This window comes from Acinonyx jubatus, chromosome C1, assembly GCF_027475565.1.
Source record: "Acinonyx jubatus isolate Ajub_Pintada_27869175 chromosome C1, VMU_Ajub_asm_v1.0, whole genome shotgun sequence".
Taxonomy (NCBI): Eukaryota; Metazoa; Chordata; class Mammalia; order Carnivora; family Felidae; genus Acinonyx; species Acinonyx jubatus.
Window position 1 is genome coordinate 148,787,607 of NC_069381.1, and position 24,404 is coordinate 148,812,010.

A 24,404-nucleotide genomic window follows, 5' to 3' on the forward strand; every position below is an offset into this window, starting at 1 on the left:
CTGCTCCCTGAATCCTGTTTTCTGTGAAATGGGAATATTTGTAAAAACACTGCTCTGCTCAATCCTGCCAACATTCCTGTGAAAGAGGTCTGTAGAAACCCTCCTTTCTCCATGGAGGCTCCCAAATTCAGAAGTGAGCAACTTGCACTAGGTTACACCTGTAGGAAGTGTCCGCTGGGCACGGGGTCTGACAGCGGAGGCTTTCGCTTGCCTTGCCGGGCTGAGGCCACTAAAATTCCCAGCAGCTCATGATGTGGTCTTCCAGCAGAGGAGCAGGGAGAAACAGGCTGTTAAGTGACGGTCGTGGAATCTGTAACGCGCAAGGACAACGGGTATCCTTCGCGCTGGGTTCCCACGCCTTCTCAGGCTGAACTGAGCGAGAGGGAGCTGGTCTGCACAGCCCTGCGAGACTCGGCAGGCGTGTTTTCCCACGAGGCCGCTGATGCGGAGCCCTGAGAGGTTTCTTCTCGCCAGAGAGGGAAGGGTTGAAATCACTCTCCCCGAACGAAGCACAGAGTAGGATTCAAAGCTTGAGGAGCTGGAGGCTGGGACTTGAACACTGCCCGCGAACAGGGAACGGCCGTCGGTAACGGGAGCCCCAGGCCCTGGCGCTCCCGTCGGCGTCCCCCTGAGCAATCCTTGCTGCCAGCCCTGCTCATGCCTGGCGGCTGCCTCCACCTCGAGCAGCCCCCCATGAAATCCAGCGCTCTGCTCACCCACCGCGCTCAACTTCGCCGCCGAGACCTGACCCACAGGGACAGCCCCGGCACTTCACCTCACCTCCCAGAGCCCCCACAGGGCCTTCCTGGCTTGGCAGCGTGAACAGCAAAAGCTGCTCCCACAACCTCCACGAGCCATAAAACTGAGAAATGTCATTGAAACACGGAGTAATAGTTAGGAGACATATAAATACGCAGGACAGTTAGCAAGGAATGTGATAACTACTGGAGTTTGGACCAAAACAGTTTCTGGCTGCCTTTTTTTTTTTTTTCTTAAATGGAGTGAATACAGGCTGAAAGAAGACAATTTTTATAAACAAGTAAAACCCTGAGCCTAAGATAAATGTTGTGATGTACACACTGTAGCTGTGATGAACTAGACATGGTGAGAAATGCAACATACTGAGAAAAAGACGAAAACTGTGATAAAAGTGTCATGATGCAAATTGTTTTACATTAACAATATTACACTACAAAGAAAGAAAGACAAATACTTTAATGCGGCAAGAGAAAAATAAAACAAAAGCTTCCCCTGCAACTGGGAGGTAGGTGTGCCTTTTCCATGCACGGTCCCCCTGCTCCCAGGGACAAGCCTCAAGAGGGGCCTCCCTGCTCCAGGTGGATGGCTGGGCAGGAGCGGGCGGCCTGGAGGCCCACACCCGCTTTCAGGCCCTCAGGCTGCAGAGAGCCTTTCTCCCCCTCCCCCCCCCCCCCCCAAGGACGTGGCCGCGTCACCCTCGCCTCTGGCACCACGGATCATCCGCTACTAGACCCAAGAATCCTGGCTTCTCAATCAAGACAGACCCTGGGCTGTCCCCTGTGTGGGACACTTGAACCTGTGGAAGGCCTCGCCCCAAGCCAGAGAAAGAGAGGACATGTTCACTGAACATGTGGTTAATGATCAGAAATAATATCATTGTGCTATTTTAACCCACTGGGATAGGATAATCCCCATTTGCCTATCGATGGCAACAGAAATAGCAAAGGAAATGGATGACTAAGTTAGAAGCCGAATAGTCTATCACCAGCTACTAAAAAGGAAGCTCAGAGTGATAAACGGGCGAGGATGCAATGGTGGTGCGGTTGGCACTCTCCCGAGGCTAGAAACTTCCGGAGAGCCCCGCTGTCAGCAACAGTCTGGCAAAACGAAGTGGGAAGGATTGGTCCAGTGGCTGTGCCGATTCCACAGCATCTCTGTGAGGAGCTTTTCCTTCAGCCCTAAGAAGAACCATCTGTAGCTGCTTGTTGGATCATGCTGGTTCCTCAGTCACCTTCCAACAAATACATCTTTGTATTTTTGAAATAAAGAGAGAGCTGATGAGAACGGGGAAGGAGTGTAAGAAACAGAAGTTCTGACAATTTGAAGCTACCCTTTGTGCCATCGAGGAACCAGAAGGACAGTCTGCTTCCTGAGGATGACGGTGGCACTTGCCACATTTTGAAAGCTGACTTCGCGGCAGGTGCAGGTGTATCATTCAATCCTGTCAATAACCCTGTGGGGTAGGCTTGACTATCCCCATTATCCAGATGAGGAAACTGAGGCTCAGAGAAGTCAAGTAATCTCTCCAAGCTCATACTGCTAGTAACGGTGGAAGTCAAATCTGAGTACAGGTCTAACTCCAAAGTCTCTCCCCTTAGCATTATGTCCCAATGTCCCTTCGCATCCCAGCCAGCAACTCATCACCATTTCCAGATTTCTGTAGAAAAAGCAAACAGCCACTAGTCTAACGGCCAGCCAGCAACTCGGTGAGCTATTACGGGCATACCGACTTCCTCGATGCATTCCCCAGCTTGCAACCAAAACCTCGTAAAGAGCATGAACTAATGCTAATTTGGGAAGTTGGGAAGCACCATTAACGCCACAGAAAACAGAGGCCACAGAAATGTGTTAAGAAAAAAAAATGAATTCAACCCGCTCTGTCGGATGTTTTAGTTGTTTACGTCTATCAAACAACTGTATCCATGAGATGCCAAGGAAAGAGAACCCATCAACCCGACAGGGGGCCCTACCTCAGGCCTCACCAAGCAACACTGGCTTCTTTAAAGATCACACAGCAGTCAACATTTTATCAGCACTCAACAAACAAGTTAAGGTTTGGCTTAAATCTGAAGGTCTCTCTCCCTTTGGCATATTCTGGGATAATAGAACAAATGTCAAATCAGTACAAGATGGCATATTTACAAAATTGCACCCTGTTTTGCATAACCTAACGATGCAGCAGTTCTTAAGGATTGAACATTTCAAATCTGCTAGCAGAAGACTGCCAAATCTATGACTGTTTCATACACTTGCCAAAAGCCTATCAAATTTTGAGCAAAATGCAAAATAAATCTCCTCTACAAGTTAAATCAGTCCCTTCTGTGTGTTCCAGGCTGCCCTCTTCTCTTGGCAACAAGGCTCAGGACTTGGGCCCCATTTCTCTTGCCCTTGATCTTCTGCCTCTCTCTGTGCGTACTCATAAATCCATTCCCGCCCTAGTCTATGTCCTGCCTTACAGGCCACCATTTGGCCTGCTCTTCCCACAGCCCTGCCTCCATGGTATCTGTCAGTTCCTCCAACCTGCTTCACAAATCCCCAGGAAACCAGCTGTACCTGCTACTCATGTGTGTGCTGCCCTGTCTGCCTCGTCCCTCTCTGCAACCTACGGAGAGTGTCTGCGGCCTCCCTCTTTATTTCCGAAATCTTTCTTTATTGGCTTCACATAAGTGCCCCACCCTTTCCCACCCCTCAGTCTCTATATGTATGTAACGTTTTTGTGCCTCAGGTTCAGTGTCAGTAAAAGGAAGATAATTAGAGCACTTATCTCAGAGAACGTGAGGGAGAACTGAACAGAATAATCCACGTAAAGACCTTAGAAGGGTGTCCGGCCATAGAAGCAAGCACTGAATGAATGAGTGAAAACAATGAATGAAATAAATGAAACTGGACGCCCCCATAAACGCACACCATTTGAGAGGGCTTGGGAGGGAAAGGTGAAATCCTAACTTCTTGGCCACTTCCTTTCCCTGCCCTATATGCTCGGAAGCTACAAAATTCCTGGGGCTCATCACAATTTGGAAGCCGCTGGTCTTTTCCACACATAGGGGGTACTCTGTCATGTTTGAGTTCATAGTTTATTACCTACTCTCTTTTAATTCTCTTTGAAAATTTTGTGTGCATGCTTTATCTCACCAACAAGTTAATAAACTTCTGAACAATTAAAATACCAGGCACCTTGAATGGGTGAGTGAAAGTCTACCACATGTTATTTTTTTAATAGGTGTGATTAAAAGACCTATGACTGACCATATGAAAGACCACTCATCAGTGTTAGTGAGAAACATACTCCTCAAGGTATGGCTGCAGCTGCGATTTGCTTTTTTGCCAGTGGGGCTGAGGGTTTTCTCATTGCCTATCTGAGTCCTTTGCTCAAATCTGTCGCCATTTTGGTCTGCTGTGGACTGAAACTGTTTCAGTGAAAAGATGTCTCCACAGGCTTCACTGCCTTTAAAAGTGCTCCTGCCTTGCCACTTGGCAGTAGGTGGGTGATTATCTACAAAGGGTCTTAGGGAGTCACTGTTCGTATCACTGCTTTGGGTCTGAGCCTTAGTCCTAGGGTCTGCTAATCTATATGGCAGCTTTGTAAGAATAGGAAAAGGAATTCCTTCTGGTTCTATGCAGCCCCAGAGGTGCCTGTCTTAGTGAACGGAGCGTAGACTGCTTTTAGCAGTGCACAAGCTGAACAACTATACATGGCATCCCTACCTGTTCCATTTGTGTACACAAATGGTTTCTCAAATTCCCTTTCCTAAATCATAAGTAGGACCTTTACTTCATACAATGTGCTTCTCTTGGTGATGTGGATTTCTCTAAATTCTTCCAAATCCGGGTTATCAATGACCTAATAATGAATTCTTTTTCTCATTCTTTTTAAATTAAAAATCGTCTTCTCTTATAAAGGCTATAATAATCCTGGCTACTGATTGATGATTCATTAGCTGCAAATGTAAACAAAGATCAGGGACTTGCTTATTACACACTTTGGTCCTCCCTGTCCTGGATGTATTGAAGAGAGTCCGTGGGTCAGACTAAATGGGAACCATTTTCAAAATATCTCCTTCTGACCCACAGACATGCACAGGGTACTGAAAGCCTCTAAGGAATTGTCTTCTTTGTCTTTTCCAAAAGGGTGGGAGGAGGGAGGGAGGGAGAGAAGCAGAGAGAGAGAAATAAAAACAACCTGGGAAAGAAAAGTAAAAGATGGGGTCCAGAGGGGCAGCTGGGGCCTCGGAGGAAAATAGAATCTTTGAATGTATTCTTGCCAGAGACAAAAGCACAGGCTTATTTAAAAAACAAAGGAGGGCAGCTTTATTCTAAAGCCTGCTGTGCACCAAATATAGGCACTTAGATTCAGCTCTCCACACTCTGAGGAAGCAACTTACCAGGGTGGAAACAATTCAGTGAACGCGTTTGCCTCACTTTCCCTACACACCTTAACTCTCACCCGCCCAAATCATTCCTCTGAGTAACACATTGGGAACCTTTAGCGCCCTGGTACTGGCAGTTTTAATGTGTCCATTGCCAGCACTGAATTTTGTGCCAAGAAAACTCGACTCCTGGCGTGGAAGGATTAAACAGTCCTCGGGTGCCATCTGTACAGTGAAGTGTAAGAGTGACTCTGTGCACCCAGTGTGCGCGTGTTGCCATTGGCAGTGGGAAGGGACTTCTATTTACATGACGACCTCATGCAGCGAACACCTAAGGGGAGAGATGAACGTGGTCACCTCGGGGCAAGCAGAGGTGAGGAAGAGCGGGATCGATGTGGGAACGAGGAGCGTACAGGAAAATCCGGAGAACGATGCAGGACGAAATGGTAGATTAAAATCCATCATCCTATCGGGGGAGGGCTGGCCCAAGAGGAAACGCCCTGGTGGCTGATGTTCGTCGAGGGAAGTTAGGGTAGGTGGCGTGGACTTCCCTAGACGTCAGGGTTTGGACTTGACCCTGTGCTTCTAGGTTCAAAGACTGTTCAGAACGGGATTTTTTAAATGAACTTTTGACTTAACATCCAGCAGATTCTAGAGCCAGGGTTAGGGTCCTGGACAGTACACCTCGGTTCCAGGAGTTTTTAGTACTTTGGGATATTTTGGAAAACCCTTCAGCAACCCAGCAAATACGCCATACCGTAAGCGTCCTGGTCAAGTTACGGACAAGAAAACTCCAGATGGAAAATGAGAGAAGTGATGGAGACATGCAATTTTTGTAAGAATTTTTTCCTTCAAAAAGTTCTTACATTAAATCAGGCAAGGTTTTCAGGCTCATATTGGGTAATCTAAAGAACACAATGTCCAGTAAAGACTTGAACAGTTAATAATAGTGCTGAGGGGAAAAGGGACTACAAAATAACCATGAATTCAAGATAACCTGAAGAGTACGAGATATACGAGAAAACGTCCTAAGAGCCAAAGGGGATGTCAGTCCACTGGAAGAGGAGTACAGATTTCCTAGTAAATGGATATATAGGGGCAACGACATTCCAGGCATAAGAACAGAACAGGGAAAAGTCCAGAAATATTCAGAGAGCAGTGACCATTGCAAGCGAACTAGACCACTGTGAGAAGGAGGCTGACCACGTGGTTAAAGACTGAGGGTTGGATTCAGTTGAGTCACACAAAAGATCCATGAAAGTGTTGTATGTAAGAATGTGAGGATTAATCTCACACCTCTTTGTGGTATAGACTGGAGTGTAGAAAGACAAGCAAAGGGGACACCAATTGGGTTATTATTACAAAAGCAGGTAGTCATGTGACAGCAGCAAAGTGGTGCCAAAGAAAGGAAAGGATGTCTACAGCAGCTTATCGGATGTGGAGGAGACAGAATGGGAAGAATTGAGTCCAAAGTATTAGGGGGGACAACCAGTGGAAATGGGGACAACTTGACAATGGGACCGCTTTGCAGTGGAAGATGATTTGTGCATGTCACATTACAGGTCGTCACTTTCCTATCTCGACCGAAAAACAGATGAAAACACACACGCAGGCCCAGACACAGCCACACGCTCCTCCCTGCACGGCCTCTGCCTTGAGCCTTCACAAATAAAGCACAAAGGGAGAAAACTAAACTGTGTATACTTAAGTTGCAAAACTCAACATTTTAGTTTTATTGTGTTTTGACCACACGGATTCAGAATCTATAGCAATGGCGGCACCTTACAGAAACGTACAAATACTGCTCAGAAGCCCGTGTACAGAGACTTGTGGCACAGATGAGAAATCTTGGTAACTTACTCCTCTTTTTGTTTTTCTTGCTTTTTAATTCACTGTCCTGAGAAGAGTTTTGAATTTCCCTCAGAGAATGTAAACACGAGATGATTTACTTTGTCATCTGCAAGTTTTGGCGTTTTCAACAAACGTGACAGATAGACTCAGGAAAGTTTTGGAAGGGCCCAAGTGCCACACAGGTCCCTAGACTTAGGCTAGCACTCCCGGCGACACCAGTGTGGCACCAGAGACGGTGCTCTGGCTCCGCCATGGCATCCACACTAGCACAGGCCGCTGCCAATGAGCATTGCTTCCGGGCCACGTTCTAAATGCTACAGCTTGTCTGAAGAGCAACCTGCCCACTTGTCTCCCATCAGCCAGCCATGTTGGATGCTATTCAGTAATGTGGGTTCAAGGGCTTTGCAGGGCGTTGCCCAACTGTACCTACTCATCACCTGTTTTACCCAAACCTGGTTCGAACAAACTGTACATAGTTGGTATGAAGAAGAAAATCATAGGCTTGTACATACATCTTAATTATGATAATACCATAGACATTTTAATATATAGCTAAAGGTTTAGAGAGTCTTCTGGGCTCTAAAGGAATATGTTGAATTTGACATGTTTTCTAAATGAAATTTTTATAATTAAAGTAATTATCTGGTGTTGCTTTGTATTTCCAAATGAATGCATATTGTGACCTATATAGCATACGATAAAGACTGTAATTATGCAGAATATAGTAGGGGAAGCTATTGGAGTATCTCTAAACCACCTGTGTTATTTCTTTTTAACAAGAATTTTGTTGGAAATAAAAAATATATATTTTCTAGAATAGATACACTTAAAAATGTTCTTAAACAACTTATAAATAGGTTATAAAATGGATCCGGTTTCTCATCTCTTACCTTGTAATAGTCAAGGTTGTCTTGTGGAGTCGGCAAACCCATGTAACGTTCTGTATACACTGAATCTGTGATGAAAAAGAATTCAAAATGCTTAATTCACGCAATAAAACGTTTCTTCCTTTTATTGAGTTACTTTATGTGCTTTCACATGTCTTAACTTGTGCACAGGTCTACAGTATCCCCCTCAGGAGTGTCTCCTTGAGATCATTTTTATTGGGTGTGTTAATACAACCAGACACACCTGCTCAGACTCACGTTTTTCCACACTTAGCCAGAACCAATGAGGGCAGAGGGAGATCAAACTAGATGATCTAAAACCCAACCAATAATCCATCTGCAGAAAAATCAGATGTGAAGTGCTACAAGGTAAGGGCTCTTTACATTATCATCTGATCCTCTCAAAGAATCTAAGTTAGAAAGTCGCTTAATGCCTCAACTGTCTGGAGTTTTTGATCTTGACACAAGCATATACCTTAATTTCCTTTTGGAAACCGCTTATAATGTTCACTTACTAGTTGCTTACTTAAATCATATTTTTTTTTGGCAGGTTAAAATTCACTATAATGAAAACAAAGAATTCAGGTATCATTTATTTGCTAGATTTCCCTGTATTATGTCAGTTACTCCAACACAATGCACGTCAAACATTTGTTTTCTCTCATTTTGTGGTGAGCCCTCAATTTTGGTATTGTAACAGTTGTGTACTGTGAAATAGATTACATTAATATCTGCTGAAATGATGTAAGCTCTTTTATCTATAAATATGGTTGAAAACAGGGTGCATAAATATATACACGACACTCAACACACACACACCCACACACACACACACACACACGACAACAACTACCTCAGGTAACATTCTAACCTTTTTTAAATGACTGGCACTGTAGATTTAAAAACTATATTGATAATGAGTGTTAGTTACTCCACATGTGTTCTTTATGTTTTTCCTATGGAGATCAAAGTATTGTCCTCCAAAATAAATAATGGCAATATTTTATCATTTTGATTAAAAGGAATACAGGCTATACGTAATTTTACATATCTAGAGGACACTAATATAGAAAATATAATATTTTAAAGATGTTTTAAAATATAAGATCTTCATAAAATGCTCATATATTTTAACATTTAAATATGAATAATTTAGGTTGTACATGTGATGGAGGGGAAAAGTCTTTAAGAACAAAATAAATTTTTCCTCAAACAGCAGAGGACTTCAGTTCTTCTTGTCCTAGAACATAATAACCCTTTTTTATTATGTTAATCAGGTTTACATGTGTGAAAAGTTCTGAAATTTTAATGAGTATATTTTAAATGCATAATACAGTTGTAAACTTCTACAAATACATCTTTGAAATACCATTTATGTATTCCTTCTATCTGATCTTTCAATAAAATTGTTCAAATTAATACATATGTAAGAATTCTAGAATGTTCCTATGTCTAGAAAGTTGGGTTGGTCCATATACGTTTAATGAAGCTCTCTTCTTATTAGACTTCTAAACTCATAAAGATTGCTTCTATTATTTTATTGGCCACCAGAGGTCTCCAAAAACAGGCTAAGCAACAGAACAATTAGCATCAAATAGGAAAGGTTTCTACGAAAACAAAACCATTTGTATATGGACTAAGTTGTAACTATGCTTTCCATTTTTTTAACATAAAGATAGCAATATTTTATTTATTTATGTATTTATTATTTATTTATCTTTAATAAGATAAATCTCTTGACTTGGGCTTTAAAAAAGGGCTTTCCACAAGATTGGTACTACCATATATTGGGGCCAAAAATATTTAATAAGCATATTTGTTACCAATGAGTCTATCACATAAAGGATTTGAGATGGGGTCTGAAGAGGTGAGGAAAATAATTCATCTTCTCACCACCTACCTAGTGTTCCAGTGCTCACTCCCTCCCCCTTGGGAATTATGATGCCTTATATAATTATTTTCTGAATGATGAAAAGGAGATCCTAGAGTGGCTTTCATTAACTTAGAGACAGTGGGAAAAAGACAAACCCCCTAGGAATTTCCCTGTCCCTGTTCTCCTTTTCCCACCTAAAGAGCCCTACTTATATCTGACCTTTCCTGGAAGAAAAAGAAATACATGCTTCTTTTATTCTGCTATTATGTGAAGCCCCCAAATTCAAAGCAGAATAAAGATAAGGAAGGGTTTATCTGCAGAAATGTAGCATTAGGGATGTTTTGAAATTTGGAAAACAGTATTTATTGATAAGTAAATGTGTAGATATCAAATAATATCACCCAGGCTTTTGATATTAATAGCAGAATAAGGGAGACCATTTGATTTTAGATATCCATAAAGTACATCTACGATGAATCAGCTTATTTCCTGTAGAAACATTGAAACTCAAAAAAGAATGGTTTTGTCATCAAAATTTTAAGGTCAACATTCCGTATCTTTTGGTACCTGATAGTAATTACATACCATAATACTCCCACCGTGAGACAGGCGCCACGGCTATTCCACACTTGAACACACCACTGCCTGCTCCCAGGACCATTGAGGTTACGTACCCTCCATATGACTAAGGAATGGAAACGGTTATTTTTATGGAGGTAAAGGAATTCAGGACATATGGTAAGCAAGTCACAGTTTCCATATTTCTCACATCTTTATATACTGTTCCTCTTCAGAGATAGAAAGCATGGTAGAGAAGGGCTTAAATTGGCCTTAATTGGACAATATCTAAAGACTACACTTTCAGAGCCCTCATCCCGTTTCTTGATAGGCCTAAGGGGGAAAGGCATCAAAAGTTTGCTGGATACTAATTAAAGAAAACAAAATCAATACACACTAGGTCTTTACTGACTTTGACTCGTGAGGAAAATCTCCCTCCTTCCCTGTCTCCTACTCTCCCTTCCTCACCATTCTACTTCTTTCTCTCTTTTCCTTACCTCCCTCACCTCCCTCCTTGATCAGAATAAACAAAGCTGTATGCCTGACCAACAGGGACTCACTGCCTAGAGATTGAAGACATTTTATTTGGATCTTCTTAGATTAAAAATACATGATTTCCATCTCTAAATATTTACATGCCAAAGGTAAATTATCATGCTCTGGATTATATTCACCAACTATATGCATACGGATTCATTAACCAAACAACTACTCACCCAGCCCCAAATTGCAATCCGTTTGTCGTCCACAAATCCCATTTTTGAAAATTGTCTAAAATACATGGAAGAAGTCCATGAATTAGCACGGCTTTGTGTGTAGAAACTAAGATAAGTGCACAGATAGGAAACCCTGCCATTTGTTCTCTGTTTCATCCTATTGGAATCTAAGATTAATCACTGCCAGCAATCAAATAAACACCTGAGAAGGATGTCTGTCATTTTAAACTCAAGGGCCAGACGAACAAGGTTTACTTTTGTTGGGGGTCCACAAAAATTTTGTGTGTGTGTGTGTGTGTGTGTGTGTGTGTGTGTGTGTGTATGTATGATTCACAGAAAACAAATCCTGGCAGTTTTTTTCACAGCTTTGTATAAAAATTTGCAGCCCAGATGCACTTTTCTTTACATAATTGAATTTAAATCTCTCCAGATGTTTTTCAGTTTAAGAGAGGATGCCCCCACCATGGAGAGATATAGAGGCATGGAGAACATCTGGGTGGGGCTTAGAAATGTCTCTGGGCCCCCTACCTGAGAACTTAAACACCATTCTCTAAATAAATTCCTTCTTATGGTGGGTGTTGATTAGTTAGCTCAGCACCCATTAAATAGGAAGCAATTTTTCCTTGATGAAGTAAGAAGTCTTTTTGCCACTAAATTGTGTTCAGAATTGGTATCGAGGTAAAGAAATGAGAAAAATGTTTTATGCACCCTCTTCTTAATCTTAGCCTTATATCAAAAGGTAATTTGTTTCCTTTAAGGAGAAATCTAGCGAGTGGGACTCTTTTAACTTTGTAGTATTGATGTGGGTTGGGGACCCTTACATTGACCTGTATGTGACTTGGGAGAATTTTTGTGTTTTCAATTGTAGATATATGCCTTAGGATGCCGAGTTAAGCATTATTAGCAAAAATTAAAAGTAAGTAGTTTTCAACTCATTATATTCTCCCTGTAAACTTTTAAAGCTTAGACCACATATATGTATGGAAATGTCCACCAAATCATGAGTGTACAAGTTGATAAGCATTTACGGAAATTAGTATATCCTTAAACTAAAATATAGTGCATTACTATCCCCTGGAAGCCTCTGGGACATTTCTCCCTTTGCAAAAAGAAAACATTTCATTTCATGTTCAGGATTCCAATCTGTACCTGTTTTTGAACTTTATATAAAATGGGTCATGCAGGATATACACCTTTTTGCCTGGCTTCTTTCATTCAAAAGCCTGTGAGATTCATCTATGTATGCTGTTCTTTTCAGTCACTGAAATAGTATTCTGTTGTATAAATACATTCTCATTAAGTTTTTACTTTTTATTTGTTTAAAGTTCATTTATTTTGAGAGAGAGAGAGAGAGAGCGCGCGCACAAAAGCGGGGAAGGGGCAAAGAGGAGAGACAGAATCTCAAGTAGGCGGTACCATCAACTCAGAGCCAGAGGCAGGGCTGGAGTTCACTGAACTGTGAGACCATGACCTAAGCTGTGATCAAGAGCTGGCCGCTTAACTGACCGAGTGGCCCAAATGCCCCTCATTAATTTTTTTAAACTGGAGATGTACATTGTGGACACCCAATTCTGTAATGTTGGATTTGAGAAGCCATGGAAACTCTGCCCTCTCTCACAGAGGATCAATTTGGGTAAACATTTAGATTTAAAATATCACAGCATTACTCCTGAACCAGTTCATCCTCTTTCTAATCTAAACCTCCCTTTCTCTCTTTTTTACTTTAAAGGAAAATAGCAAATCATTAACTTTGGTGTAAGAGACTTACGGATACTTATTAAATTTTCTGTTATCTTCTCTTTGGTTGTTCCTTGTTTTTAAAAGCATTTTCTTCCACCCACTTATTCATTCACAGTTTTGCTGCATTTGCTAGTTTATGATTCCACAACATTGTTTTAAATCAACCACTTATAATGTCTCCCTAGACATCCATGCAGTTGGTTATAGAACCTCAAAAGACTACATTTCCCATTTACCAGTTGAATGCAGCTGTATGTGAGTTGGGAGACTGGATTCGAATCCTGACTTCCCCTGGCAAATTACCTAAGGTGCTGCAATTTTTTTATACCTGAAATATGGGGTACAGACGCCTACCTTGCAGGGCTGCTGTGCGGTTCTCATGACAATGCAGGCAAAACACTGCCCATGTTACATGTGCATTACATGGTGACCATTATTCATGATTAAAATCTCTCTTAAGCCAGATCATGTCTATCTATGGTCCCGTGACAGGAAAGCACGAGAATGAGATGTGGTTCATACTTAATGAAACCCTTATAATTGTTAGTGAAGATGGCTTTTGCTCCACAATTTCCCCCAAATGGCGAAGTGACCCTCATCCGGACTGTAAGAGCCACTCCTAGGACTTCATAGCTGTCACGTGTAGTGTAGCTTCCTACATTCTAAAGGAACACTGAACTCCTTCACTTGTACTTGACTACAGGGATGGCTCACTTGTTGAGTTAGGTGTTTCCTCAGGAGTGCATTTATCCCTCAGTTTGTCCATGTATTAATTGAATTTTGAGTCTCTGTTCCTAGAGGGTGGTAGCACATATACCAACTATCTTTCTAGAGTCACACAGAGGAATTTAAGAGCTGTGTCTTCTTTAACCTTTATATACGTCTATAATGACATACATTTTTACATAAATGTGATTATCTTCATGAAAATACACCCCAAAGATGAAAGGTGCATCCCAAAACACTCCACATTCTTTACGCTTTACAACTTGGAAATATAAATTGGGGGAGGAAAATCAGATGATCTTAGAATTCATCTCCTAGTCACTCACCTGGCTGCTTCAATTTGATCTTCAACTTCAAATGTTCCCAGTCTTCTGTTGACTGCGTGCATGATCTTATCTCCTTGGTAACCACTTCCTCTGCCATCAAAGCTAGCTACGATAATGTTTTCTGTGCTTGCAAGGTAAGTAGCCCAGTTGAGTCTGAAGATAGCGTCTGCTTTTTGACTACACGGGCCTGCATATCTGTGAAAAATCCCAAATTGTTAGCCTTTGTGGTTTTTCTGAATCAAATGAGGAGTGCTTATATTTCTACTCCCTGTGGACAATAAGTATGCATCTTTCCAGATCATGAGCCTGAAATTGTGCCAGCCACCAGGGTGCCCACAATGGTCCCTCTAAAACTTGGCAACATGACTATAATGGCTGTGTGTTTCCTTCAAAGATGCCCATCAGTATTATCTTTGAAGACTGGTATCAAACACAGACTTCACAGGCCAACATTTTCTAAGTCGTATGTTTCTTGGAAATCAAAGAAATAAAGACTTAACAGTTGGGACAGGGAAGTTGTGTTAGGAAAAATTAATGAGAATGACAATAAAGGCAGCTTTGAATATATCCTTCCTCCCTGGCTTACCAACACTTCTCGACTACAAATGTATTTCCTAGGCTGGAACTTCCTTAAGGACCACTTTGGTGTATAATATGCACTGTTTTCCCCGCAACCCCAGATGGGGTTGCACACTAAGGCCACAAATGTGCACGAGTCATTGTGGAATGGGCCAAAGTATGAATGGATGCTACTCCTTAAAACTTCAAAGGAGAAAGAAGTAGACTGTATTGAAAAATGGGCATGTTGTTGTTCAGCATTCTACTTATTAACGTGTTTAACTCCCACTCCCAAACAGCTGGATGCACACTTTCCATCAAGCCCTCTCATTTCCATTTGTTAATCAAGACAAGCTCCCGATAGCTCCTTGCATCACATTTAAATATGTCATCTTTGCACGATCTACGAGACTCCTGGACCCAGACCTTCTCCTATACCTCTCCCTCCAAGCCCATTTCTCCTACTGATCTGTTCACTGTCCCCTCCACAACATGCCTTTTCTCTTCCTAGTGAAAGAAGTCAAAAGAAGTTTGATTTTAAACAAACATTATAGTACTTTAATTTTAAACTAAATATTGTAACATTCTAACTTTAAAGAGACAAATGCTCTCATGCATTTCTTGGGTGAGCAAACATTTTTTAACAACATGTGAAATGATATTAGATTCAATGATATTAGATATGGTAGAGTAATAGCTTCCCTTAATATTAGTTATGTGTCAAGTTACCTAACCCACTAAGATTAAACAACATTATTTTAAGAAATAGAAAGCAAAGATTTAGACATGTTAGGATGGGAAGAGGAAAATAACTGAAAAAAACAGGCAGTAAATTTACTCTGTTTTTTAAAACTTTCCTTATAAAAGAGAGGTCTAATCATTCCTTACTAGGTAGTCAAAGAAGATAAAAATATCACTGTTTTCTAAAGGATCTGTTTTCAGTAGGGGGTTTGAAACCTAAAGCAAACTAGTGTCACTGTAGTCAAAGTAATAAGGCTTACTGAAAATCAAACAGCATCTTTTGAAGTTTAAAGTACCTTTTTTCTCTTTCTTTGAGCTTTTTTTTGTTTACATGGAACTGTAAATACAGTGCAACAGGCTGTGTTGGATATTAACGTCCCTCCCTTCCCCCTCCCCATACAATGGGCGCAATAGAACTCATATAGGTTTGCAAATCACCTGGTGTGCAGCAGGTCCCCAGCACATTTGTTGGTTTGTTTTGTTTTGTTTTTAATAAAGGAAATGAGACAAGCAAGGACAGGAAGAGTGGCATTGTGGCATCATATGTGAGTTCAGGGCAATTTTAGAAGGACTAAAGTAAAATATATTCCCAGTAATTATCAAAAATATTTTACAAAGATGCCATATTTAGAATTTGCATGAGTTTACATTTACTGCTCAAAGATTTGTGTTTCAGAACTTTCTCTAACACCTGAAGACGTTTGGATTATAATGAATAATTTCCTGTATCACATCGTCTCTTCACCAAAGATGCAAGTGGAAAATACCAGGCAGTGATATGTTAGAAACTAATGGAAAAGAAACCTGATGTCCTAGTGAATCAAAGGCCACCATTCAAGATGTTTGGGGAAACTTGGGGGTAAAGAAATTGTTAATACTATTAATACCTATCTCTTACATGTTAAAATGGGCAAGAGGTAAGGATAAAACTGGGACCTGAAAATTCTTTGAAATTCTCTTGTAGTGCAGAGAAACAGATCAAAACAAAATTATGACAGAAGGGTGTCTACTCTCTCCATTAGAAAGATGGTAGAAAACGAAAATTTGGGGTTGTGATTGCAAAATGGGAGAAGGAAACAGTAAAACTGCTTTACAATGATTCAGGAAGAGAGGAAGGATTTTTTTTTTTAACATTTTTTAAACGTTAATTTTCTGTAAACTGCCCTTGGGTAAAAACATGTACAGTGGTTAACTTCCAAATTGTTCCTTCCTCTTGAATACTTACACGTCTATTAGGAGAGGATATTTCTTGGATGTATCAAAATGAGGAGGCAAAATCATCTGATACCAAAATTCTAAACAAACAGAAAGATTAATTAGTAAATTAAGAATAATTATTAGCACATGATCTAGGTCTCTTATCCCTGTCAGTGATAAATCATAGCTAGTAGTCAACAATTTGTTAAATTAGAATTGAGAAAGAAAATGAACTGCTTGGATTCAGCATGTTTTTAAGATATAAAAATATTCTCTTTCAGGTTAGGATACTAGTTAAGATTAAAGCCATAGTCTTTTCTAATGTATCTATTAAATACATTGGTGCCTTGTAAAATAAAAGTGCATCTTAGAATTGCTAATGTTTTGTTTTTATGATTCTGTTCTTTGGCATCTGATCTACTTATCTAGTTTGTTTATGGCTTATGTTCTAAGCTTTCCTCCAAAATGTTTTCCTCTTCTTGAATTTCCTTGAAGATGTTTAGGATTTTTAGTTGGCCCCAACTTTATTTTAAAATTCTGATTTAATAACATTTTTGTAATTCTTATTGCCATCCCAGACCGCAAAGCTGAGTTCCCATTTTCAGCTCTGTGTTTCACAGAACGAAATCAGGTTTACACGGCGCAGACTGTTGTGAACGTTCTGTATGGTCTGCAGATCTGTTTTATTCTCTGTGCTTGATTTAGCATCAGTTTAATAAAATTTGCCCTAAGTAATGAATTGGTTTCCTTTGCTCCCAAATTCAAGATGATGAGTTAGACTAATAAATGTTAAAGACACACACACAGAGACAGAGACAGACAGAGAGAGAGAGATGTTTCATATTTTAATCAGATTATTTCCAGCTTCAGTAGATTTAGCTTGAAGACGAAAAAAATCCATTATCTCTAGAGCTGCTTCTTTCTTTCTTTCTTTCTCTTTCTTTCTTTCTTTCTTTCTTTCTTTCTTTCTTTCTTTCTTTTCTTTTCTTTCTTTCTTTCACAGTTATTTCAGTTGATGTAAAAAGAAAGGTTTAGGAGTAAAATCTTTATATAAATAGATTTCTCTTTAATTTGTCTTTTGCTGATTATTTTATGCCTTCTAAATTTAAGTCTTTATTATTTTTCCATAGAATGTCAAGCTATGTGTTGACCATATTGTTTTCAGTAAGTATGCCAAACCCACCATTTCATCTCTCCTTTGTTTGAATGGGTACTAGTTGATTAGAAGTGTTTTAGCTCCATCATTCTGAAGATGGAGTGTTTTCTTTTGGGGGGGTTCTTTGAAGTCACCAGTCCCACCTCCTTCTGCCCCTCCTCCAAGACCTCAACCCCCACTTCCCCCCAGCCCTCCTTTCCTGGAGTTTGAATGTACAACCACCTCCCAGATGAGGTGGCTGTGGAAGGTGGTTCTGGAAGCTCCAACCTCCCCAGCAGGTTGTCCATCCAATCCTATGGCTTCTCTGAGTCAAAAACTTTCAGGGTCCCCCACTTTTTGTCAAGTCTCCAGTATGCAGTGCCTTCTGCACCAACAGTCGAGGTGGCTCTCCAGAACTCTAAATTCTTGCCCACCATGCCTGATTCAGGGGCCAGCAACACTGGCATCACCTAGGGGCTAATTCCAAACTCTGAACCCTGGGCTCACCCCTCCTTGCTGGATCACAGAGCCACATTAGCAAGGTTCCGGGTGATTCTATGCACATTTCATTTTTGAGTAGCCCCATGCTGAGGAGTTCTTCAGAAGCACCCTCTGTTTTCTGGTGCTTTTCCTGCCATTTAATCTTGGATGAATCTTGGATGAATCTTTTCTATTGAATCTTTTTGAATATTTTCTATTATTACCCTATATATTTTTTAAAATGTGAAATAAATCAGTCCTGGTGGATTCCCCCATCCCCCACGAGTAATTAGCTCTTAATGGAAAAAACGAGCAACCAAATAAAAACGACCCGACTGCATTTCCTGCTTAAAGACCTCTCCCCACCCCCCACCCCCCCCATTCTTAGTGGTTTCTGCACATCATCCAGGCTCCCGGCACGGGGACTAGGCTAACTGTGGCAGGGAGAAGGTTAGAAAAATCCAAGATTTCTCTTCCGAGTCTGAAGTTTCAGCATTTTACAGCCAACCCTAATTTTTTTATAGTCATCTCAGATATATTTTTTACTTCTTTGGGTTAAAGGCAAAATATATCAGGATATCATTAAATTAAACGGGCAATTAATACTTTATAGAACAGAGTTCCTAACAAAATGAAGCTGGGGTATGGGGTAGCAATACTGGTTTTTTTCCAAAGGCTTCCTCTTAACAGAATTAAATTTCACATAGAAGGGTGCTGTATTTGAAAACAAAACAAAAAGTAAAACCAGCAGTTCTCGTGACAGACTATTTCATAGACAAAATAAACTTAGGTTAGATTTACATATAATATAAAATGTGTATTTTCAGATCAAGTTGTCACGTTTGGAGGGATTTTTATTGGTGTTTCCGTGAGCAGTTCTGTTCTGAAAGAAATTCAACTTACTTGTTTCATTCAAAATAATGAAGTCCAGTTTTTTTGAGGGCATCTGGACCTCCTGCAGCATTTTATCCAAAGCTGAATTGTCTTCCAGGACCCTCAGTTCTAAATAAATATTCGAGACAGCAGTCATTCATTACAATGTGAAGAATATGGATTGTGCAAGGCTGTAATAAGTGGCAATTCACTGATGGACTATGCATTCTTTTTTAAAATAATTTTTAAAGTTTATTTAGTTATTATTGAGAGAGAGAGAGAGAGAGAGCGAGCACAAACTGGGGATAGGCAGAGAGAGATGGAGACAGAATCAAAAGCAGGCTCCAGGCTGTGAGCTGTCAGCACAGAGCCCCACATGGGGCTCAAACCCACAGACCTTGAGATCATGACCTTAGCGGAAGTCAGGCACTTAACCTACTGAGCCACTCAGGCACTCCAAGGGACTATGCATTCTTTAGATTAGAAACCTTGAGTTCAAATCATGGTTCAAACACTCTAAAGCCAAAAAAAATCCCACTATGCTAAGTACATGTTGGTCCTATTCACACGCACTTTTCTAATGAGCAAACAAAAGGTGAAATCTTAGAAAGTACCTTCATCGTTGCTACTTCGGTGTAGAGTATAGAGGGGCAGACCAGGGCCTGTTAACATAATCAGGGAAAAATGTTTTAGGTGAGATTTTTTTAAGAAAAGGAGATAGCATAGTTTTCAAAAACGGCATTTGTTACCATTTAACTTTGACATCATTTTGATACCACTTAGCTTTGACAGAATAACTATCATAGTCGTATAAGGGGCTTACTAAGTGGTAGCTGGTTTTTTCTTTGAAATAAATGCAATTTGATTGTAATAAGTATTACCGGAAAGGCAGGAGGATCAGGAGAATGAAGCAGAAAATGAACCTCTGGCCCTACTGGGTACCTTGGGCATGTTGCTTTCAATTTCCTCATCTGTGAACTAAACCAGCAGACCCCTGACAGCTGCTATCTTTCCTTCCCCACCCTAAGTCCACAGTCCTGCGATGACCACGCCCACTCTCAGGCCCCGCCCCCTCAGGGTGGAGCTCTGGAACCAGCCCCCCCCCTTCCCCGTGGAAGGGGCAGATTCTCCCCCCCCTCCCGCACCCCACCCCCCCCCCCCCCCCCCCCGTACGGAATCCCGAGCCAGGGGGCACATCTGCACAGTGCCTGACTTGGATAAGCTATTCCTTTCTGGCATGCAAAAGTGTTTTTCTCACATGAACATATCTTCACTATTTATCCCAACTGTAGTAGATGCAGACTAGAAGGTAATGTATAAGAAAGCTATTTGGTGAGCTATTTAATTTTCATGCATTTAGATAATATTAATGTTTTACTGGTGATCAGAACCACAGTGATGGCATTATACAGACCTGGGTTTGAACCCTGACTTACCTGCTGTGTGACTTAGGACAACATATCTATGCTTCCATCTCTTTACATACAAAATGAGGGCAATATCTACTTTATAGAGTTTTCTTAGGAATCAAACAAGACCACAAATATAAAACTTCTAGCATAGTTCCCAGTATGAAATGCATGCCCAAGAAGTGGTGACTAAAAACAGTCACAGAAACTAAAATGTAATAATAAAGAAACTGTGCTGGTAAAGAAAGATTCAGTTAGCTGGTTTGGAGGTCTCTTCGGTGAGGGGAGGATTCTTTCCAGAGTATCCAGATTCTTTCATTTTGAGAAGTAACCTAGCATAGTGCTTATCCGAGTGCTTGGGAGGTGGAGACCTGGGCTTGGATCCTGTTGTTCTACCGGTGCCACCTCTTATTAGCTGTGCCACCTGTGGAAGTCCTGTTGCCCGTCCTTGCCAAGTTTCTTCATTTATCATAAAGAAAATGAAAATAAAACAGCAACAGAAGATGGAACAGTGAGCAGGTTGGGTGACAGGCACTACCCGCATGTATTTTCTCATTTAGAGGGGCAAGTGCATAAAATAATAAAAAGTCGACACTAAAAAAACCTACAACAAAAAATCTAATATATATCTATCTCTATCTGTCTGTCTAAAACAATGAACTACCTCTATTATACATAGGCTCCACTGTGTGTGTGTACTTGTGTGTGTTCAAAAGCAAGCCATGCAAGTCTCTTGGCCAGAAGGGGAGGAAAGGTGGTTAACTCACCACTTAGAGCTTGAAGAGAAGGGGACTTCAGTGATTTCAAGAGCACCTCAGATTCAAGAGAAGAAAACTGAGCAGGGCAGCAAGAATGTTTCCCAGATGGGACAGAGAAAGGGACAAATGGGCAGACTGAGCCAGGAGGGTGGTGAATGATGTCCGAAGAGAAGAGGGAACGTCAGCTGGCGAGTGGAAGGCTGGAAAAACGTGCAGCCTAAGGGAATGTTAGGAACCGCTTTGGGTAGACAGACAGACATGGTGATGCTGTCTTCCCTCCCCATGTCCATTCACACTTACCTGAACATCTAAGTTGATAGTACTTTGCCTCTTTACTAAATGATACAGAATAGTACTGACACCTCTCTGGTTTCAGCTCACAACTCAGGCATGCCACTTTCGTGTAGTCATTAAGTTGGATTCTGTGAACCAATGGTGGAAATTAAGTGCTTGACGAAAGAAGAAATGAAAAGATGGAATTGAATTATGCCATATTCTGGTTTCAAAGCTATCAGAATGTCAAAGCAATGCTCAAAAACTTCTTTTTAGTGTGAGATAGATACATGAATTAATTCGTAATAACCTCAAACCTCCTACTGTTTGGAAATAACATAAAGCATCTAATAAAGCCATTCTCTTTTGGTGACATGTGGAGGTTTGATTTATAAAGGAACCAAAGTTCTTCTAGAACAGAAACTAGAACTTACAATTCTGGTTAAGACAAGGAAAAACAACAACAACAACAACAACCCAGAAATTGTTCTTCAGCTAAAAAGACTCAAGTCAACAACTTGGTGGAGCTCTTACTTATAAAGATTTCTTCCTCCTGGCATTCCTTTATATTCATTACTAATGTAGTATCTGGGAAGAAAACAAATGAGATGTATATTAATTATGTTTTTAAAGAAAGTCAAGCACACTTTGTTTAACTCAACACCAAGCATTAGTTCTGGCCCTTCTTGTATCATTCTTCCCTGCTCCCTCTCCCCCAGAGGCCATTTTCCCCCATTATCTCTAATATCTGAATGCAGGAATTGCTCCCTTCATTACAGTGACAAGTAAAAACTCAAAACAAAACAAAAAAAAAGAAAAAAAGTCTCTTATAAGAAAAATGTGACTGGACAAGTAGCCTGAAGTTGAGAGCCCGTGTGTACCTATTTTTTCCCATATTTTCTGTTCTAGAACACAAACTACCATCTTCCTGAGGGCCACAGAGCCACTTCTAAAGAGGACCTTCAAAGACTGCTTTGGGCAGGGGCAAAAATCCTCCATGGTGACACCCGATAACGAATTATAAAAGTGCCTTAGATTCTAATGAAAAATAACACTCCTCAATTCATGCCACAATTCGTGCATGGTAGCTGACAGCCTCTGCAAAGCTTTCCATTTTCCAAAAAGCGAGGCCGAAACGTGGACAGATATAAAATAGCCTTTGCAAGCCTTCCAGAATTCGGTGACAGTTAACATTTCACGAAACGCCCCTGATTCTGGTTCAGTGTTCTAAGATGTTTAAGAAAAAGAGGCTACAGCTCTTCTAATGTAAAGCAGGTAAGAGCAAGAGGTAGAGCCACTTGGTGGCAGGGTATCAAATCTGCTGAGCATATGTGAAAATCATTAAGGCTTCCGTATGTTAAAAAGAAAAAAGTACTGAACACATTCCAAATAGACTATTCTTTATTTGTAGGAGATTTTCCCCTATTTCTGGGCAGAGAGGGTGTGATTACAACAACTATATTTACATCCATCCGATCGATTATTAGAATACTCACAGGTAATCAGTGGTAAGAGCTTCTATCCCGATGACTTCCCAAGCTCCTTTTGTAATAAATGTGCAATCCTAACGGAATTTTTTAAAAAGAGGTTTATGGAACTCTCTCGCCAAAGTTAAGTGGAGGGTTAAATCATTTATAGCAACAGTTCAGATGATCTTAGGCCTTTTTGGGTGTCCCCACCCCATCCCACTGTACTCTAGATACTGCTTTGGAATTTGAATTAATCAGATTATTAGTACACCTTGATCGACTTTACCAAATGATTTCCACGTCAAGTTAGTTGCATTAAAAAAGAGATCAACCTGAAGTAAATTACGTAGGAATACTCACTTTCTTATCTATTTGGAAACGGCAAATGTGTTTGTAGCCATCTTCGTTGCTGATGATCTTGTAGAAGTTCCTCCCGTCAGAGGTAAAATGAGGTTCCGCAGGCCTAAACTAGAATAAAATAGAAACAAAAAACACATTAGAGCACATTAGTCTCATCTCAGCACCAACTTTAATTTTGAAAGTCCTCTCAACATCTCTGCCCAAAACCCATGCTTCATTTACTTGCCAAATGAAACCACAGTGTCTCAAAAGAAAATTCTCCTTCTAGAAAATGCAGACAAAAAGATCTCTCTCAGGGAATTTTTTGTGCACAGTAAATGAGAGAAAGCACATAAAAAGGCTTACACAGGACACTCAACACAGAGCAGTGGTATTGTTATCTTTGGACATCTCTCTGTGGATGATAACTCAAGGACTTCTGGCTACAAATGGGCAAAAATCTGTTCAGTTTTATGAGGTAAATTTTCTCAATGTCACAGGTGTGCTTTCTTGAAACACACTATTATTACTATCGTAACTGGAAGTTTGTACCTCTTAATCCCCTTCACCTATTTCACCCATCTCCCCACACCCCGTCCCTTCCCACAACCATGAGTTGATTGCTTACTGTTTTGTTTGTTGGTTTGAAACAGACTATTATCTTTACTGTTTCAGATAAGAAGTGGTTTGTAATTTGAGGGATTTATTCCCTCTTTTTAAAATACATATTTCCTTTTGAAAGCCAGGAAGTCTTTAACCATTTCTGGACTGGGTGCTATAAGGAATGTCTGTCGTATATTTCACATGGAAACATTTTTATAGTTACCATTTTTATGGTAAGTCTTTTCATTTTGCTAAATAGGATCAACAATTTACCAAAAAAGTAGTTGTATGGAAATATACTATAAAATTTCCATTTTTCACAGTTCAATAAAAGATAGTTCTCAGAACATAATGTAGTTTAAGCAGAAGAGTATCTATCCCAGCCTGAAAGGAATATGTCGCCTTACGACTACATTTGAGAGCAGGTAGGAGATGGTCTTTTAAAATTGTTGGTTCACTTTACCCTAGATGTTTCCTCTTTCATCAGCTCCCATTTTGGGAAGGAAGAAAAATGCTTCCCTCTTCTATTTAGTGATTCAAAGTGGATTCATTTATGGAGCAAGCTGAGGCGTGCAATACACTTGGTGTTCTCATTACAGAGCTCTGAAACACATTCCCCTCTCTAGACCTGTGTTCACAGCCTTATCTTTTTAATACATTTCCCTGTTTCCCCTGGATGGAGTTGTGCCTAGTAGAAATGTGTGAAAAGTGGCATCTGTCTGGTTAAATACAGAGAGGAAAAAACATATTTTTTTCAAAGAGTCGT

At 40.5% G+C, this 24,404-nt stretch overlaps 1 protein-coding gene across 1 annotated transcript in view; it reads right to left on the reverse strand.

Annotated features, from left to right (window-relative positions):
- Window positions 1-24,404, reverse strand: part of DPP4 (dipeptidyl peptidase 4) — a 75,911-nt gene that overhangs the window by 4,195 nt on the left and 47,312 nt on the right. The window contains exons 13-23 of the mRNA XM_015082793.3: window positions 23,057-23,164; window positions 22,724-22,791; window positions 21,762-21,815; window positions 21,255-21,376; window positions 19,402-19,449; window positions 18,818-18,916; window positions 16,328-16,397; window positions 13,804-13,998; window positions 11,012-11,066; window positions 10,323-10,422; window positions 7,868-7,932 (exon numbers count right to left, since the gene is read on the reverse strand). Of these exons, the coding sequence (XP_014938279.1) occupies window positions 7,868-7,932; window positions 10,323-10,422; window positions 11,012-11,066; window positions 13,804-13,998; window positions 16,328-16,397; window positions 18,818-18,916; window positions 19,402-19,449; window positions 21,255-21,376; window positions 21,762-21,815; window positions 22,724-22,791; window positions 23,057-23,164 (984 nt within the window). The remainder of the gene's footprint in view (window positions 1-7,867; window positions 7,933-10,322; window positions 10,423-11,011; window positions 11,067-13,803; window positions 13,999-16,327; window positions 16,398-18,817; window positions 18,917-19,401; window positions 19,450-21,254; window positions 21,377-21,761; window positions 21,816-22,723; window positions 22,792-23,056; window positions 23,165-24,404) is intronic.